General features: G+C 32.1%; 1 protein-coding gene across 1 annotated transcript in view; it reads right to left on the reverse strand.

The window, feature by feature from the left end:
* LOC139497836 (uncharacterized) overlaps positions 1 to 16171 on the reverse strand; it is a 62998-nt gene that overhangs the window by 19467 nt on the left and 27360 nt on the right. Inside the window, exons 8-9 of the mRNA XM_071286074.1 lie at positions 11952 to 12212; positions 8863 to 9303 (exon numbers count right to left, since the gene is read on the reverse strand). Of these exons, the coding sequence (XP_071142175.1) occupies positions 8863 to 9303; positions 11952 to 12212 (702 nt within the window). The remainder of the gene's footprint in view (positions 1 to 8862; positions 9304 to 11951; positions 12213 to 16171) is intronic.

A 16171-nucleotide genomic window follows, 5' to 3' on the forward strand; every position in this document is an offset into this window, starting at 1 on the left:
GTCTGACATCACGATCGGTAATTAGGCGGAGTCGTTCGGATCTTGGTTTAACATTTACAGTTCCTGTGTCAACATGACGTTGCGAAAATCTGACATGATGGTGTTATTAACATTGAAATAGTTACCTATGCTCCTAATGCTTCTACAGGCATTTCACATGTCAATTGCTTGTCAATGTTTAACCACAGATAAATTATGTTTGCCATATGTCACAGTGACTTTGTGAAGGTCACATTTCCCCTTCACCAGAAATACATTTTTCAGTTAACGTTTCAGCAAAATTGTTATCTTTCTTTGTCTTATATTCATACTTCCGAAAACCCTTCTGATTATTTGTCTAGAGTATATTCTAAGTCGGATGCATCTATTTCAAAAAGAAATTTACATACAACAAAAATTTGGACCACATTCAGTTGACATGTTTTCATTAGATAGAAATGCTATGTTAGATAATAAAGGTTTTGAAATATCCCATTTTACTCCTTATAAAACACCATTATCTTTCGGTGTAGATGCCTTTGCACAGATTTTCAAGTCAAGTGAAATTTATTACGCATATCCACCATTCTGTTTAATCTCAGCAGTTGTCAAATTTATTTTACAAGAAAAAATTAAATGCACTTTAATTTTTCCTGACTTTAAACCGGTGAAGCCATGGTTTACGGTTATTTTATCTTATTCTAAAGAGATTGTTATTATTGGTTATAAAGGAGACAAGGGAGTTTTATTGTATCCTTCAAAGAAAGGGTTTTTACCAGATAAAAAAGGTCTTCAGTGCAACCTATGTGCTGCTAAATTTTCTTTAATTGGAGACAATAATACATGTGTAGATATGTATTCGAAAATAATTTCCACAAATCCCCAAAAAATCATTCCAGTGTTATTCATTAGGCGTAATTGTTAGTGCAAAACTAGTTTTAGTTCGTTAAACTTTCCATTTGTTCATGAAAACCAGTTTGAAACTAGTTTCGAACCTAACTGGTTAGCCGTTTGTTATTCTCGAACCCAAACTGGTTCCAGAAACTATGCAAACCATGTCCAGGGGTGGTTTGTGGCTTCGGTTTAGGGTTTACAATGGCGGCAATGTTGATGCAGTGTAGTGGTCGCGGAAAATTTTATGCAGATTCGATATACTAGATATGGTCAAATTGATCTTTTTAGTGGATTTTCAATGCTAATGTACTAGTATCACCTTTTTGTGTTTTTTAACTTCAAATATTTTTATATAGATAATTATTTATGTTAATTAAGAACACTATATGCATTTGTTTGGTCGTTTATTAGTTGCTGTAATTGCTATTTTTCTCAGTCTGGCAGTTACCTTCTTGTAAAAATTGGCATTAAAAAAAGTTTCAAATTGTAAATTTTTATTTGTTGTTAATTTGAAAATACTGAGATGACGATTAATGTTATGAAATAACAATCAGATAAAAAAAAATGTAAGCATTACTAAAATTCATAACTGAAATAAATTGAAATAGCCTATGAGAACAAAAGCTTTTGAAATTGTTAGAATTGTTAAAATTTGTGATTAAGTCGTCATTTCTACAATGTTCTAGGTCAGTGATGTTTGGTATAATTATATGTTGTTGCATTAAGATAAGCACAACTCATTGTGAAATAAAAAAAAATGGCTCCATTCTCGAATTGGTATGAACACTGAAACTTTTGACAGGTACATGTAACATGTTGAACTTAATTGTGACTAGGTATGGTGCACCACCATTGATAATTCATTGATATTGGTATACAGTGTTCACATCTCTTTTTAACAGAGATTGATATACTTTGACTGGGTGTGTCTGTCCGTATCTAAATTATCAAGAGATTTTTGATTTTTTTTGTCTAAATTCCAAGCAAAACTACACCTCTTTCTTTCTGCAGTGTCAAGGATTATTTAACACAAGTTTAAAATGGTGCTAATTTCTAACGCCAGTGACAAATATTTCATGCATGTTCAGGAAAACACGAGATTAAAAGTCAGGTATATAATGTAAGAATCAAGAGATGTGATATTATTGCTAATGAGGCAACTAACCAAATATGAAGTGGATGTAAGCAATTAAAGGCAACCTTAAGGCCTTCAACAATGACAAAACCAGATACTTTAAAGGTGTCTATAAAAGAGGGACGAAAGATACCAAAGGGACAGTCAAAATCATAAATCTTAAACAAACTTACAACGCCAAGGCTAAACATGAAAACGACAAACAGAAAAACAATAGTACACATGACACAACATAGAAAACTAAAGAATAAACAACACGAACCCCACCAAAAACTAGGGGTGATCTCAGGTGCTCCGGAAGGGTAAGCAGATCCTGCTCCACATGTGGCACCTGTCTTGTTGCTTATGTGATTACACATCCGGTATATAGTCTAATTCTGTAGGTTACATTCATGAAGGGAATGGGATTGTATTTACGACGTAAGGAACATATCTGATATATAAATGGCCATGAAAAGAAAACATTCAAATGAAAAAAACTAACGGCCTAACTATACAAAACAAAACAAAAATATGAGTTGAGACATGAACCAACAACAACCACTAAACAGGTTCATAAAGAATATGGCAGGTGTTGATATTAAAACGAATATGTGGTATGATTGCCAATGAGACAGCTCTTTTTAAGATACCAAATGATACAGCATAGGTCACCATACAGCCCTCAACAATAAGCAAATAGTCGGCTATAAAAGAACCAGAAATCACAAATGTAAAACCATTCAAAGGAGAAAAACCCGCAACATACATACAGAATGTGGCAGGTTTAAACATGTACAAAGCACTCAATCCTCCCCAAAACTGAAACAGTAGTGTGGCAGTACAAAAAGAAAAGAAACCGGCCAACTTACATTAAGAAAATAGACTCAAAGCGTCCAACTAAAAGTATTTACAATTACTAGAAATTTGTTCAAAGCTAGCTGCAAGTGGTACTGAAAAAAATATTGTTCCCCCAGACTGAAGCGTTTGCTATACGTTGTATCGCTACATATACATTCAAATACAATGAAGACTTTAAAAAGTCGTAGTGCAAAGGTTTTGACCATCGAAGTTTTGCATTAGAAATAATAGTTAGGACTAGAAGATTTTCTTGTAGAACCATCAGAGAAAAATGATTTTGATAACTTTCTGATATCTTTGCTTTATACAAAAAAATCAACTTCGGTTACTTAAAAAAACAAGAATGTGTCCTCAGTTTACAAATGCCCCACTCGCACTATCTTTTTCCATGTTCAGTGGACCGTAAAATTGGGGTAAAAACTCTAATTTGGCATTACGATTTGAAAGATCATATCACACGGAACATGTGTACTAAGTTTGAAGTCGATTGGACTTCAACTTCACCAAAACTACCTTTACCAAATCTTTGACCTTAAGCGGGACAGACGGACGAACGAACGGATGGACGAACGAACGGACGAACGAACGAACAAAGGGACGCACAGACCAGGTCGTTGGTGGGGCATAAACATGGATAAACTAATATCTAAGATGTCCTCAGTTTTTTATCAGTAATTTTCACAGGCACTCGTCCCAGGCACTTGTCTCAATTTCATGTCATCGAACATAGCAAAATTTTTATTTTATTGATCTTCACCAAAAGGCATTCTGGAGATTCTGCAAAAGAGACGAACATGCCCAAGTATTTTGACATCATGTTTTTTAGATAAACTTTTTGAAAAATATCTCAACCAAAACCAGTTTTAAACCTGCACCTAAACCAAAACCAATCAAAACCAGTTTTAAACAAAAACCTAAAACTAAAACTAGTTTTTCTGTAACAAATACGCTTTATGATTCGATTTTTGACAGATGTTTATGATAATGTACATGTAGTTTCAAATGGTGGTGCAAAATTGCTGGATTCTTTCCATTGTTTGGTACGTTTGATTGGTATATTAGATGCATTCATTGTTATTTTTCATTCTGAAACTAATGATTTAAATAAACATTTTAAACCTGGAGACATCCAATTAAAAAACGCAAAAAAAGATATACTGTATGTTTTCAGTTCTATACGTGCATCACAAACTAAGCATGATATAGCATTTGCTTTTTCTGGATGTATAAAAACATGCAACCAATGATGTAGTAAACTCTAGAATTAATGATTTTAATACACACAGTAACGAATTGTGTAGAAGGTTTGATTTTGTCTTTATTGATAACTCGAACATTTCAAAGAGAAGACTTGTATATACTGTACATTTAAATGAGACAGGAAGAAACATGTTTATTCAGAACCTAAATGGATTCATGAGCTAATAGTGTGAAATATAGCATAAAATTGAGAATGGACATGGGGAATGTGTTAAAAAGACAAAAACCCGACCAAATAAAAAAACAACAGCAGAAGGTCATCAACAGGTCTTCAATGTAGCGAGAAATTCCCGTAGCTAGCCCTTAAACAATTATATACTAGTTCAGTGATAATGAACGCCATACTAATTTCCAAATTGTACACAAGAAACTAAAATTAAAATTAAAAACCAATTGTTCAGAGAACCATGGTCTTTCCACCCGTAAAGATTTTTTCATATGAAAATATTAAAATTTGGTTTGAAATGTCAGTAGTAGCGTCAAATGACAGCTTATTGAACGCTGATTCAAAAAATGTATGGTTTCTATGGGGAAAAATATAGATAAGGGAGATAATTGTTTACTTCCAGTTCAAATGATGGTATTTCCGGTATAGTTTGATAGTTTAATTGACACTGATTAAAAAAATATATGGTTTTACATACTTTAACAATAATTTAGAACAAAAAATAGCTATTTCCGGTAAACAAAAGGTCACTTCCGGTTCCGTTTACAAGTTCACATTGCTTGCAACCTATTGCAAAAAGTCCCATCTCTTTATCATGTATAACATATGAAGTAAAAGCAAAGGTCAAAATCTAGAACGTGAATTTTGTCTATGACCTTGAGCTCAATTCCAAGGTCAAAAACCAAGGAACTAAAATCAAAAGACCCCAGGCCTCTACTTTATATTGTTAATGAGTTATATTATCATACAACTAATATAAGATATAAAAGGGGGGAAAAGTCGCATCAAATGTTTACGTACTTTTTTAACTAAAATTTACGTGTTATGCCATGTCACATTACACATCTTGTGAAAATATTTTGTCGATATCTTATAGGATTTCTGAAAATATGAGATAACAAGCCAAAATCATATTTTTGAACATGACCTTGACCTTTGACATTGACCTCATTTTCATTTTTTGGGACCAAGGACCTCAAATCAAAAGACCCTAGGCCACTATCACGTTTTCCAGTTACAAATTTATTTCATTTATTTCAATACAAAAGGGGAAATAACTCTCATATGAGTCTTCGTAAAGCTTCGGTGAAAATTAAACGTAACATCCTGAGGATATAACGAGCAATTTGGAAAAATAAATTTGTGGCTTTCTTTTATGGTTGCGGAGTAGATATGATAACAAGAACCAGATGCTTCGCAGGGTGCAGCTTTATACGACCGCAGAGGTTGAACCCAGAACGGTTTGGGCAAGTATGGACACAACATTCAAGCTGGATACAAATCTAAATTGGGATTGTGATTAAATAGTTGACACAGCATAGGTTTCGGACACATAATGAATGTGGTCTAATGAACTTAAAAATTTTGTTTTGCCTTTGAGAAATTCACTATGCTGTTGAATATTAATCCTCTCAAAAAAATGGTTGAAGAAATTTCTTTTTATTTATGAAATTTCAAATGAGAAAAATTGAATCCCCCCCCCCATTTTTTTTTCACATCCCCCTATCATTTATTCCAAAACTAATCCCAATTCAAATTTCTAATGGAGTTTGCAACAATAATTACTAATTTCAATACATCATAAAATATTAAAATGTAAAAATGTGCTTGTTATCACTGAATGGTAAAGATTGTCTTAATTTATCAGTTGGTAGTAAAAGTGAATATACATTGTATATTGTATAAAACAATGATTTTAGTTGATTCAACTACCTATTCTTGACAAAGAAAGATAACTCCAATTGAAATTCTTGCTATTGCACAATATTGTGCAATTAGATATTTCTTGCTATTGCGTAATACTGTGCAATTGAAAATACTTGCTATTGCACAATACTCTGCAATTGAAGATTTCTTGCTATTGCGTAATACTGTGCAATTGAAGATTTCTTGTTATTGCTGAGTACTGTGCAATTGAAAATTTCTTGCTATTGCACAATACTTAATATAATAATTTTAGATCCTGATTTGGACCAACTTGAAAACTGGGCCCATAATCAAAAATCTAAGTACATGTTTGGATTCAGCATATCAAAGAACCCCAAAAATTCATTTTTTGTTAAAATCAAACTAAGTTTTATTTTTGACCCTTTGGACTTTAATGTAGACCAATTTGAAAACAGGACCAAAAATCAAGAATCTTCATACACAGTTAGATTTGGCATATCAAAGAACCCCATTTATTCAGTTTTTGATAAAATCAAACAAAGTTTGATTTTGAACCCTTATTTGGACCAACTTGAAAACTGGGCCAATAATAAAAAATCTAAGTTCATATTTAGAATTTAGATTCAGCATATCAAAGAACCCCAAGGATTCAATTGTTGTCAAAATCAAACTAAGTTTAATTTTGGACCCTTTGGACCTTAGTGTAGACCAATTTGAAAACGAGACCATAAATTAAGAATCTACATACACAGTTAGATTCGGCATATCAAAGAGCCCCAATTATTAAATTTTTGATGAAATCAAACAAAGTTTAATTTTGGACCCTTTGGGCCCCTTATTCCTAAACTGTTAGGACCAAAACTCCCAAAATCAATACCAACCTTCCTTTTATGGTCATAAACCTTGTATTTAAATTTCATAGATTTCTTTTTACTTATACTAAAGTTATGGTACGAAAACCCCAAAAAATGCTTATTTGGACCCCTTCTTGGCCCCTAATTCCTAAACTGTAAGGACCAAAACTCCCAAAAACAATACCAATATTTCTTTTGTGGTCATACACCTTCTGATAAAATTTCATAGATTTCCATTCAATAATACTAAAGTTATGGTGCAAAAAAGTTGATTCAACTACTATTTTATACAAAGAAAGATAACTCCAATTGATTTCTATTTACTTAAAAACCAAGAAAAAATGCTTATTTGGACCCCTTTTTGGCCCCTTATTTCTAAACTGTTAGAACCAAAACTCCCAAAATCAATCCCAACCTTCCTTTTGTGGTTTTAAACCTTGTGTTAAAATTTCATAGATTTCTATTTACTTAAACTAAAGTTACTGTGTGAAAAAAAAGAATATGCTTATTTGGGCCCTTTTTTGCCCCTAATTCCTAAAATGTTGGGATCAACACTCTTAAAATCAATCCCAACCTTCCTTTTGTGGTCATAAACCTTGTGTTAAAATTTCATAGATTTATCCCTTTTACTAAAGTTAGAGTGCGAAAACTAAAAGTATCGGACGACGACGACGACGACGCCAACGTGATAGCAATATACGACGAAATTTTTTTCAAATTTTGCGGTCGTATAAAAACAGTGTTTGAGGCGATAACATTTACAAAGAAAAGTGTTCGTTTAAACAGGATCAGTTTCAAAAGCGTATAGACTGTATGATATCATATACAAAAAAACTAAGCGACATCTTTTGAAACATTTTTACACCACAAGAAAAAAATTAGGCGGAAGAAAACAAAATTAAAAAAATAATCAGAACAAATTCAACAGGTCTTTTCACAAGAAAGGTGGAAAGACCTAATAATACAATCATGCATGTTAGAGATATAGTTTAGTGATATGTAATTATTTGTTGTGGTAATAAAAATATGAATTACAACAATAAAGTTATTTAGAATTTGAAAAATTAGTTAATTTTCTATTATCAATAACAGTTGCTTGATTAATTGTTTGGTAAATATGCCAAGTTTGATTATCATGGTAAAGATACTTGGATACTGTCAGAATAAGTAGCTTTATCTGGTATTTAGATGTTGTGTCATTCGACAGTATCATGTGCTTCTTAGTTATCTTAGTATATTATAAAAAGTGTTTATGGGTGTTGATAAAATTTGCAAATAATCATTAAAAGTTTTAGTTGAAATGATATGGTTTAAGGTTTATATACATTTTGAATTTAAATTGAAATTTAAAATTTGACGGAACCATTTTATTTTGGGGTCCTATGTTTTATTCAGTGAAATTTTCCAAACAATATTGCTGGTCACTCGACAACATGACATGCTCTTCCATGTAAGTAGCCTTTATGAAGTAGACAGCCCAATATTCTAACACATCCACCTTGTGTCCCATGGCATCTAAGCTTTGGGGCAGGAGTAAATAAATTGGCTTAAGCACGTCCAATAAGCAGTCTGACACCACGATCGGTAATTAGGCGGAGTCGTTCGGATCTTGGTTTAACATTTACAGTTCCTGTGTGAACATGACGTTGCGAAAATCTGACATGATGGTGTGATTAACATTGATGATTACGCCAGACAGTAAGAACAAGATTTTACGGCATCGAAACAGTGTATTCAAAAACGTGCAGATGACCTTTAATAAAAAGCTACTTGGCGTGTTTATCGGGGTTAAATTTTTTTGGTCGTTGTAAATGTATGTTATAGGCAATTCTTAACACAAAACATTTTTGCAATAGTTAAAAAAATATTGCGATTTATATTGAGGTGGTGCTTTACTTTTTACGAAGTGGAACAGCATTGAGGACCAAAATCCCTAAAAGTTTTGCCAACTACAGCTAAGGTAATCTATGCCAAGGATTATTTATTCAGTCTGTTTGAAAACAAACTTTAAAATAAATAAAAAAAAGTATAATTGTTAAACATACTCATTTATCAAAGAATATTACCTTGTGCATTATGATCATCAGCTTCATTGAGCTTTGTAACAACAAGATACATTGCATCTTGGGACAGAAAGGTTTGATGTGTGTGGTAAAATTCTTCATCTCCTGCAAAATCCCATAGAAAAAATGTGGCATATTCCTCTGTGTCATTTACATCAACTTTAGATTGAGCGGTTAGCATATTTTCGAAATCCCTTGCCGCTTGTTCAGAGGGCTGCTGGGGAGTTACTTGAGGTTCTGATTGAGGTTCAGCTACTTCTGGAGGTTTTATTATCAGCTTGGATGCAGTCTCTGATTTCTTTGATTCATCAAAAGATGTTACTGATGTGTTGTCTTTAAAGTCTCTGTGGGATTCTATTGGTTTTTGAATTGGTCTTTTGTCCTGAAGTTTTCCTACATACTGTTTTAAAAGTCTTGCTTGAGTTTGAGTATCTTCATAGTTTTCTATGATTAAAAAATTAAATTATTATTTTTTGTCTAATATTTTGTGTAAAATACTACAAAGATATGAGAAAATTCTAAAGATAAGAGTATCAAAAAAGCATAACACATGGAGAAAGATACCAACTTCGTACTTAAAAAAACAAAATGACCACAGCCGAAGGAAAAACAACTGTAGAGAAAAAACGACATAGAATACTAAATGGTTTTAGAGAACATAACTAGAGGCTCTAAAGAGCCTGTGTCGCTCACCTTGGTCTATGTGAATATTCCATAAAGAACATAGATGGATTCATGACAAAATTGCGTTTTGGTGATAGTGACGTGTTTGTAGATATTACTTTACTGAAAATCTTGCTGCTTACAATTATCTCTATCTATAATGATTGACCCAGTAGTTTCAGTGGAAAATGTTAGTAAAAATTTACAAATTTTATGAAAATTGTTAAAAATTTACTAGAAAGGACAATAACTCCTTAGGGGGTCAATTGCTATTTCTGGGGCAGCAACCCAACAAAGGGTTTCCCAACTTGTATGAAAATTTGAGAGCAGACAGATCTTGACCATGACAGATTTGCTCTTAATGCTTTGGTTACAGAGTTATAAGCCAAAATCTACATTTAACCCCTATGTTCAATTTTAAGCCATGGCGGCCATTCAAGTTGGATGGACGGGTCACCGGAAACATTTTCTAAACTAGATACCCAAATGATGATTGTGGCCAAGTTTGGTTTAATTTGGCCCACTAGTATCAGAGCAGAAGATTTTTGTAAAAGTTAACGACGCCGAACGACAGACGACAGACAACGGATGACGGATGCAAAGTGATGGGAAAAGCTCAATTGGCCCTTTGAGCCAGGTGAGTTAAAAGTAATTTAAACTTCGCACCTCTTTCATTCTCATTAAAAAGATTCAAATATCAATAGTCAAAACATGAATTATATTTATACTAACAGTACTCACAAATTATAAATTAAAGAAATCTATTCTACAAAATAAACCCGAAAAACAGTAACATTGTTATTTATTTTAAAGTTGCTGGACCATAGAGTAAATTTAGTTAATAATGCATATTTATAGAAATTATCATTGTCTATCATAACTTATTCCAATTAAACATTGTTTTCAATTATTTTAACAGAAAACTTTAAATTGAAAGCTGCTAATTAATTACAAGTGACTGGCTGATGACACAGAAGCAGGGCTTCAAAACAGTCGTCAAACTCAGCTGATAGTAATTCGACTACAAACACACAATCATTGATATATCACATGTAGATCTTACAAACTAACTTAACAGAAAACGTAACATTGCAAATTACTGATTAGTTCAAAATCACTAATAATAGTTGCCAAACTACTGTATAGATATAACAAAGATGTGGTATCACTGGTATGAGCCAAAGAATCACAGAAGAAAGTTTGTTAACGGCTAATTTTGGCCTAACATTCAAAGTACATCAAATGAAAGATTCTTAACATTTCTGAACACTTAAGTGTCTATATATTGATTCAATTGGTTATTGTAAAACATTTGTAAAACATTTGGACTATATTGGTCATTAAAGCTTTTAAATATACCTTTTAATGTCACTTGTCATATGTTTTTTTTTATTGTCATGAAATGATAGTGGCCACGTTTGTGTTCGCTCTCAACATTTATAAATATTATGTATCATAAAATACAATGTATGAATAAATATCAAGAACAAACTCTCAATTTTACAAATGCAAATAAAAAACGACTTAAAGTTAGCAAAAATGTTCAAATAAATATTTTTTCAGTAGCTAGTTCCTAATGCATGTCAATTATATAACCTAACAGTCCATATTTATGTTACAAAAGTGTGTTACTTTCTAAAACATTTAATAGATAATTAGATATAATCAATTTAACATTTTTGTAAAAACCCTATATATTGTGGCCAAACAGGTGTCTTACCGGGCATACTTCTAGTCCATTGAAGGGAAGATAACTCCTTAAGTAAAAAAAAACATATCTTCTAATATTATTTTTTTTCAGAACTCCACCTCATAGATTTCGTTTTATGCAACATTTTTTTTTCATTAACAATATCAGCAAACTTTGTCAATATTTAGCGACATTTGTCATAATACAAGAAACTCCAAAGAGCCTGAATCGCTTACCTGCTACATTTTGCTTAAATCTTTGTCCAATGATTATTTTTGTTTTTCAATATACCTTTTAGAATTTGAGCATGAATTTCCATTTGGGATACACTTTATAAACTAGATACCCTAAAGAAAATTCAGTTTAAGTTTGAAGCTATTTGGTCCAGTAGTTTCAGAGGAGAAGATTTTTGAAATAGTTTAAGATGACATAAAACGACGACAGACGTCGACGACGGACGGAGTTTAAGTGATGACATCAGCTCACATAGAGCCTTTAGTACCCCGGTGGTCAATACTTTTTATCATCATTTAGAAAAACCATAGTAAAATCTTCTTTTTGGTAAAGTATAAGAACATTCTTTCCGCATGTTCCGAGGAAATATGTACCGATGATTCACCTCAAAACAAGACTTTAAAGAACTTGATACCAACAGATATATGAAAGACTATACCATCAGACCATTATGATAAGTGTACCAGATAAGCCACACAAATTTTTTTAATTACCAATACCATACCTTCTTGTTTATTCCATATGCCATCATCAGACATCGCTTTGCATTGAATTTTGTGAATTTCTATTCCATTTGTACTGGTAACATCTGTAATTTCTTCACCAAACAATCTTCTAATCAATGATGTCTTTCCAGCACCTTTTTTCCCAACAACTACTAAACGTATATCTCTCTTTAATTCATAGCCTGACTGAAGTAGTTTGAGGTACATATCAATTGATCTTTTGTCGGCCATTAATTTGATCTCAGTTGGAACCATATCACCTGCAATGATTTTTGTTCATGAAGATTTGGTTTATAAAGAAGAATATCACAACTTCACTTGATCCAATTAAGTATACACATATAACAATTCTTTGGTGTGCCTGTATTTCATGCATTTACTGTATTTAATTTTTAAATGTTTATTTAGAATCTGAAGTTTAAATTGGCAGACAACAGCCATGTGACATTCAAAAATTTAATATCTTATCTAATATTTTATACACATACGAATGAGCAAACATATGGACATGATAAACACTTAATGGGATTACGACACACACACCATAACAAAATAAACAGCTATATATACTAGTAGTGCAAGATTTGCCCTTCATATTCATATCGAAATTGGTGAAATCATAAAACAGAATAATGAAAACATCAAATTGGTCAATATGCACAAAAGATTTTCCATAGGCGGTTAATATTAACTTTTTCTTCTGAGGCTCAATCCATATCGTAAACTTGGATAAGTATGATGGCTTGTTTTGAAGCCGAGACATTTTCACGTGTGTGGTTAAATTTTCGAGGTATGAAGTGAGATTCATTTTCCTGTAAATTACCATACCTCAAAAAAAACCTCGTGATGCGGATCCTTGTAGTAAAGAATCCATTTTCGCACAATAAGTTCTATGAAAATTTAATACTTTGAATACATTTAATAACTTCATAGTTTTTAAAAATTTATCCTATGATCCTCTTCTTTTTAAATCAAAACATACGGGACAAAAAATATCATGGTATGTATTTCCCAAATGAATACCCTTCGTCAATATTTTATCATTGATCTTCTATGAACTGTTTCCTCTGATAGAAAGATGGAATAAAAGTTCAACACATTATCTATTTATCTGTGTCTGTGAGAGGAAAAAACTCCAGTAAATCTAGCATTTTCAAAAAGCCATTTTTTTTCACCACGCTATAGTGAACTTTTATTCATTGGGATGAACGGAAATTTTAACTGTTTTAACAAAACTTTGAATTTTTTAAATACTAAGGCTTATCTACATCAGGAATAGATTACCTTATAGCTGTATTTGGCAAAACGTTTTGGAATTTTTGGTCCTAAATGCTCTCCAACTTCGTGTTTTATTTGGATATAAATATTTTTTGCTCTGAGCGTCACTGATGAGTCTTTTGTGGACGAGACGCGCGTCTGACGTAAGTGTAAAATTTGAGTCCTGGTATCTATGAGTTGATTTATGGGCAACTACTTTGAAACTGGCTAATAGGTTTTATATATATCTCATTTAATTTCACAATAGCAGCAAACAACTGCTAGAAATGCGGGAAACACATTCGATCATTTATGGAAACAACTTGTACAAGCTGCTGTGTTTCTTGCAATTTTTGATAAGGATCATACATATTATCATGCCAAATGCCTTATACTAGATTCCCCTCCTGGCATGGTCTTCAACAATGGCCATTGTTTATTACACATCGTCATTAATGATGAATATTTCTATGAATAATTAGATGATAATTTAAATCATGTGACAAATGTGTGGATCGTATCCTGCTGAACTTTTTTTCTTTTTTAAATTTCTATTTATATTATATGTTAGAATTTTTAAGATAATTGACAAAACTATGTTAACGATATCATTACATATGTATGTTAAAGGAAAATAGTCGACAGAAAGACCATTCTAGCTTATTTGTGGATTTGTACTTGTTGGTCGAAAGTGTATGGTATTTTTTTTACAGTTTTCAGAAATACAGACCAAATAATGTGCAAACAAATCATCATTAAATGGCAATAACTTCAATAAATAGTCGTAAACAGTTTTGGTCATGTTGACATATTTGTAGATCTTGTCTCTCTAGTAATTTTCTATTAAAGATTCAATATATTTATTGTTGATTTTAAGATATGTCGAGGCAAAACCGCAAAAATGGTAAAAATTGTCATTACACTTAATTACGCTGACTCTAATAAGAAGTCAACTAAGATTTCAACACTGAATCATAATGAGGCTTAACAGAAAAAGGTTTCTCTATAAATATCATGTCTCTCTCTAAATATCATGTCGCTCTCTAAATATCATGTCTCTCTCTAAATATCATGTCTCTCTCTAAATATCATGTCGCTCTCTAAATATCATGTCTCTCTCTCTAAAAATCATGTCTCTCTCTAAATATCATGTCTCTCTCTAAATATCATGTCGCTCTCTAAATATCATGTCGCTCTCTTAATATCATGTGTCTCTCTAATTATCATGTCTCTCTCTAAATATCATATTTTTCATGATAAAAGGCAATACACAGGTGTGCTATTATCGCATGATGTGCCCGTCACATTTTCAGAGAATTAAGTTCAATTAATTTTCAATGTCATATTAGACATTTATGAAAATCATAAGGGAGCTCAGGCCTCGACAATAACATTGTCCGATTGTCCGGTACCAGAGGGAAAAAGGTTGGACAAGTAAAAGCTGTATCACGCTTGTCCGTCGGGACAAGTACAATTATTCTGCAAAAAACAAATTTCATCCAACCTTGATGAACAAGTATAATATTAAACAAAAAACAAAAAATAATTTGACATGTTTCGGTATTCTGTTTATTCAAATGCAATACATTTTTCTTCAACATGTTTACTTGCAATGGATAATTTTTAACTGTTTTTTTGTAAGGCACTTTTTAACAGTTAAAAGGTATACTATTTTAGAAAACCAGTCTTACTGATCCGAATCAATGATGCACTTTGTAGATAAGGTAACTTTACAGGTCCTACTAAAGAGCGCCCGAGAGCGCATGGGAAAAGAAGAAGCGCCCGGGGAAAGGAAAAAGCGCCCGGGGAAGGAAAATTAGCGCCCGAGAGAATAAAATAATAATATTTTATAACAATAAATGTTTTCATTAAAAAACAAAAAAATCACTGCTTGTTTTATCCTTAATATACATGTGAATACGATGCCTGAAGTCTAATATTTTCGCAACTGCATGGTGAACCCTTTTTTATGCAGATGCTGATATACATTTATTATATCTTTTTTATGAAACTAAAACTGTTTCAATGGCTGTGCTTTTCAGGGTTTTAATGCTTATTTTTAAATTTAAACCAAACTCCTGCTTTTACCCCCTTGTTTTAACTACGGTACATGTATAGTACTGCTTTATTTGCTGATGTATTATGTGTAACTCTTTTAATTTTGATTAAATTAATATTTATCTGTGAAATTTAAGTCGCCGTTTTTTTTACATTTTTCATTTTGATATCGTTTTTTGATGTCTTACATTTTATAAATCTTCCGCATAAACTGTGATCTATTATAATCAGTCTTTCGAAATAGTATTCATAAATTATATTATTGTTAAAATTGAAACATTCATTATTGTTTTATAACAAATGTCTACTATCTGAATTTGAAAATTACTTGTCTAAAATTAAAAAAAATTAATGTGCATAACTTATTTCATCAACACAAAGTTGTCTCATACCAATGAAATATCTATACATTTTCCCCGGTCGCCTTTTCTGTTCCCCGGGCGCTATTTTTTCTTCCCCGGGCACTTTTTCTTTTCCCCGGGCGCTCCCAGGCGCATTTTAGTAAGACCCAACTTTACAGGACAGTTCGTCACTTGGAAAGATTGAGCTCCAAGTTTAGCAGACAGTTAGGCACCGTATGAGACATATTTAGTAGACATGATTGATAGACAGTTTGGCAAGGCAGGAGACATTTCGGGACCAAGACAAATCAGTACTTCATTTTGCTATCTTATTTTGTTCCTTATAATAAGAAATACCATGCTAGTAATTTTTCACAAAAATATTGTTTTTTTTAATTATTTATCATAAAATTCACAAAATCATATTTGATCATAAGTATAAAAAAACAATACTTGCAATATGGTGACCTATAGTTATTAATATCTATGTCATTTGGTCTCTTGCAGAGAGTTGTCTCATTGGCAATCAGACCTTATATATATCTTCTTCTTTTTATTAATTA

This window comes from Mytilus edulis, chromosome 12, assembly GCF_963676685.1.
Source record: "Mytilus edulis chromosome 12, xbMytEdul2.2, whole genome shotgun sequence".
In the NCBI taxonomy this organism is placed as follows: domain Eukaryota; kingdom Metazoa; phylum Mollusca; class Bivalvia; order Mytilida; family Mytilidae; genus Mytilus; species Mytilus edulis.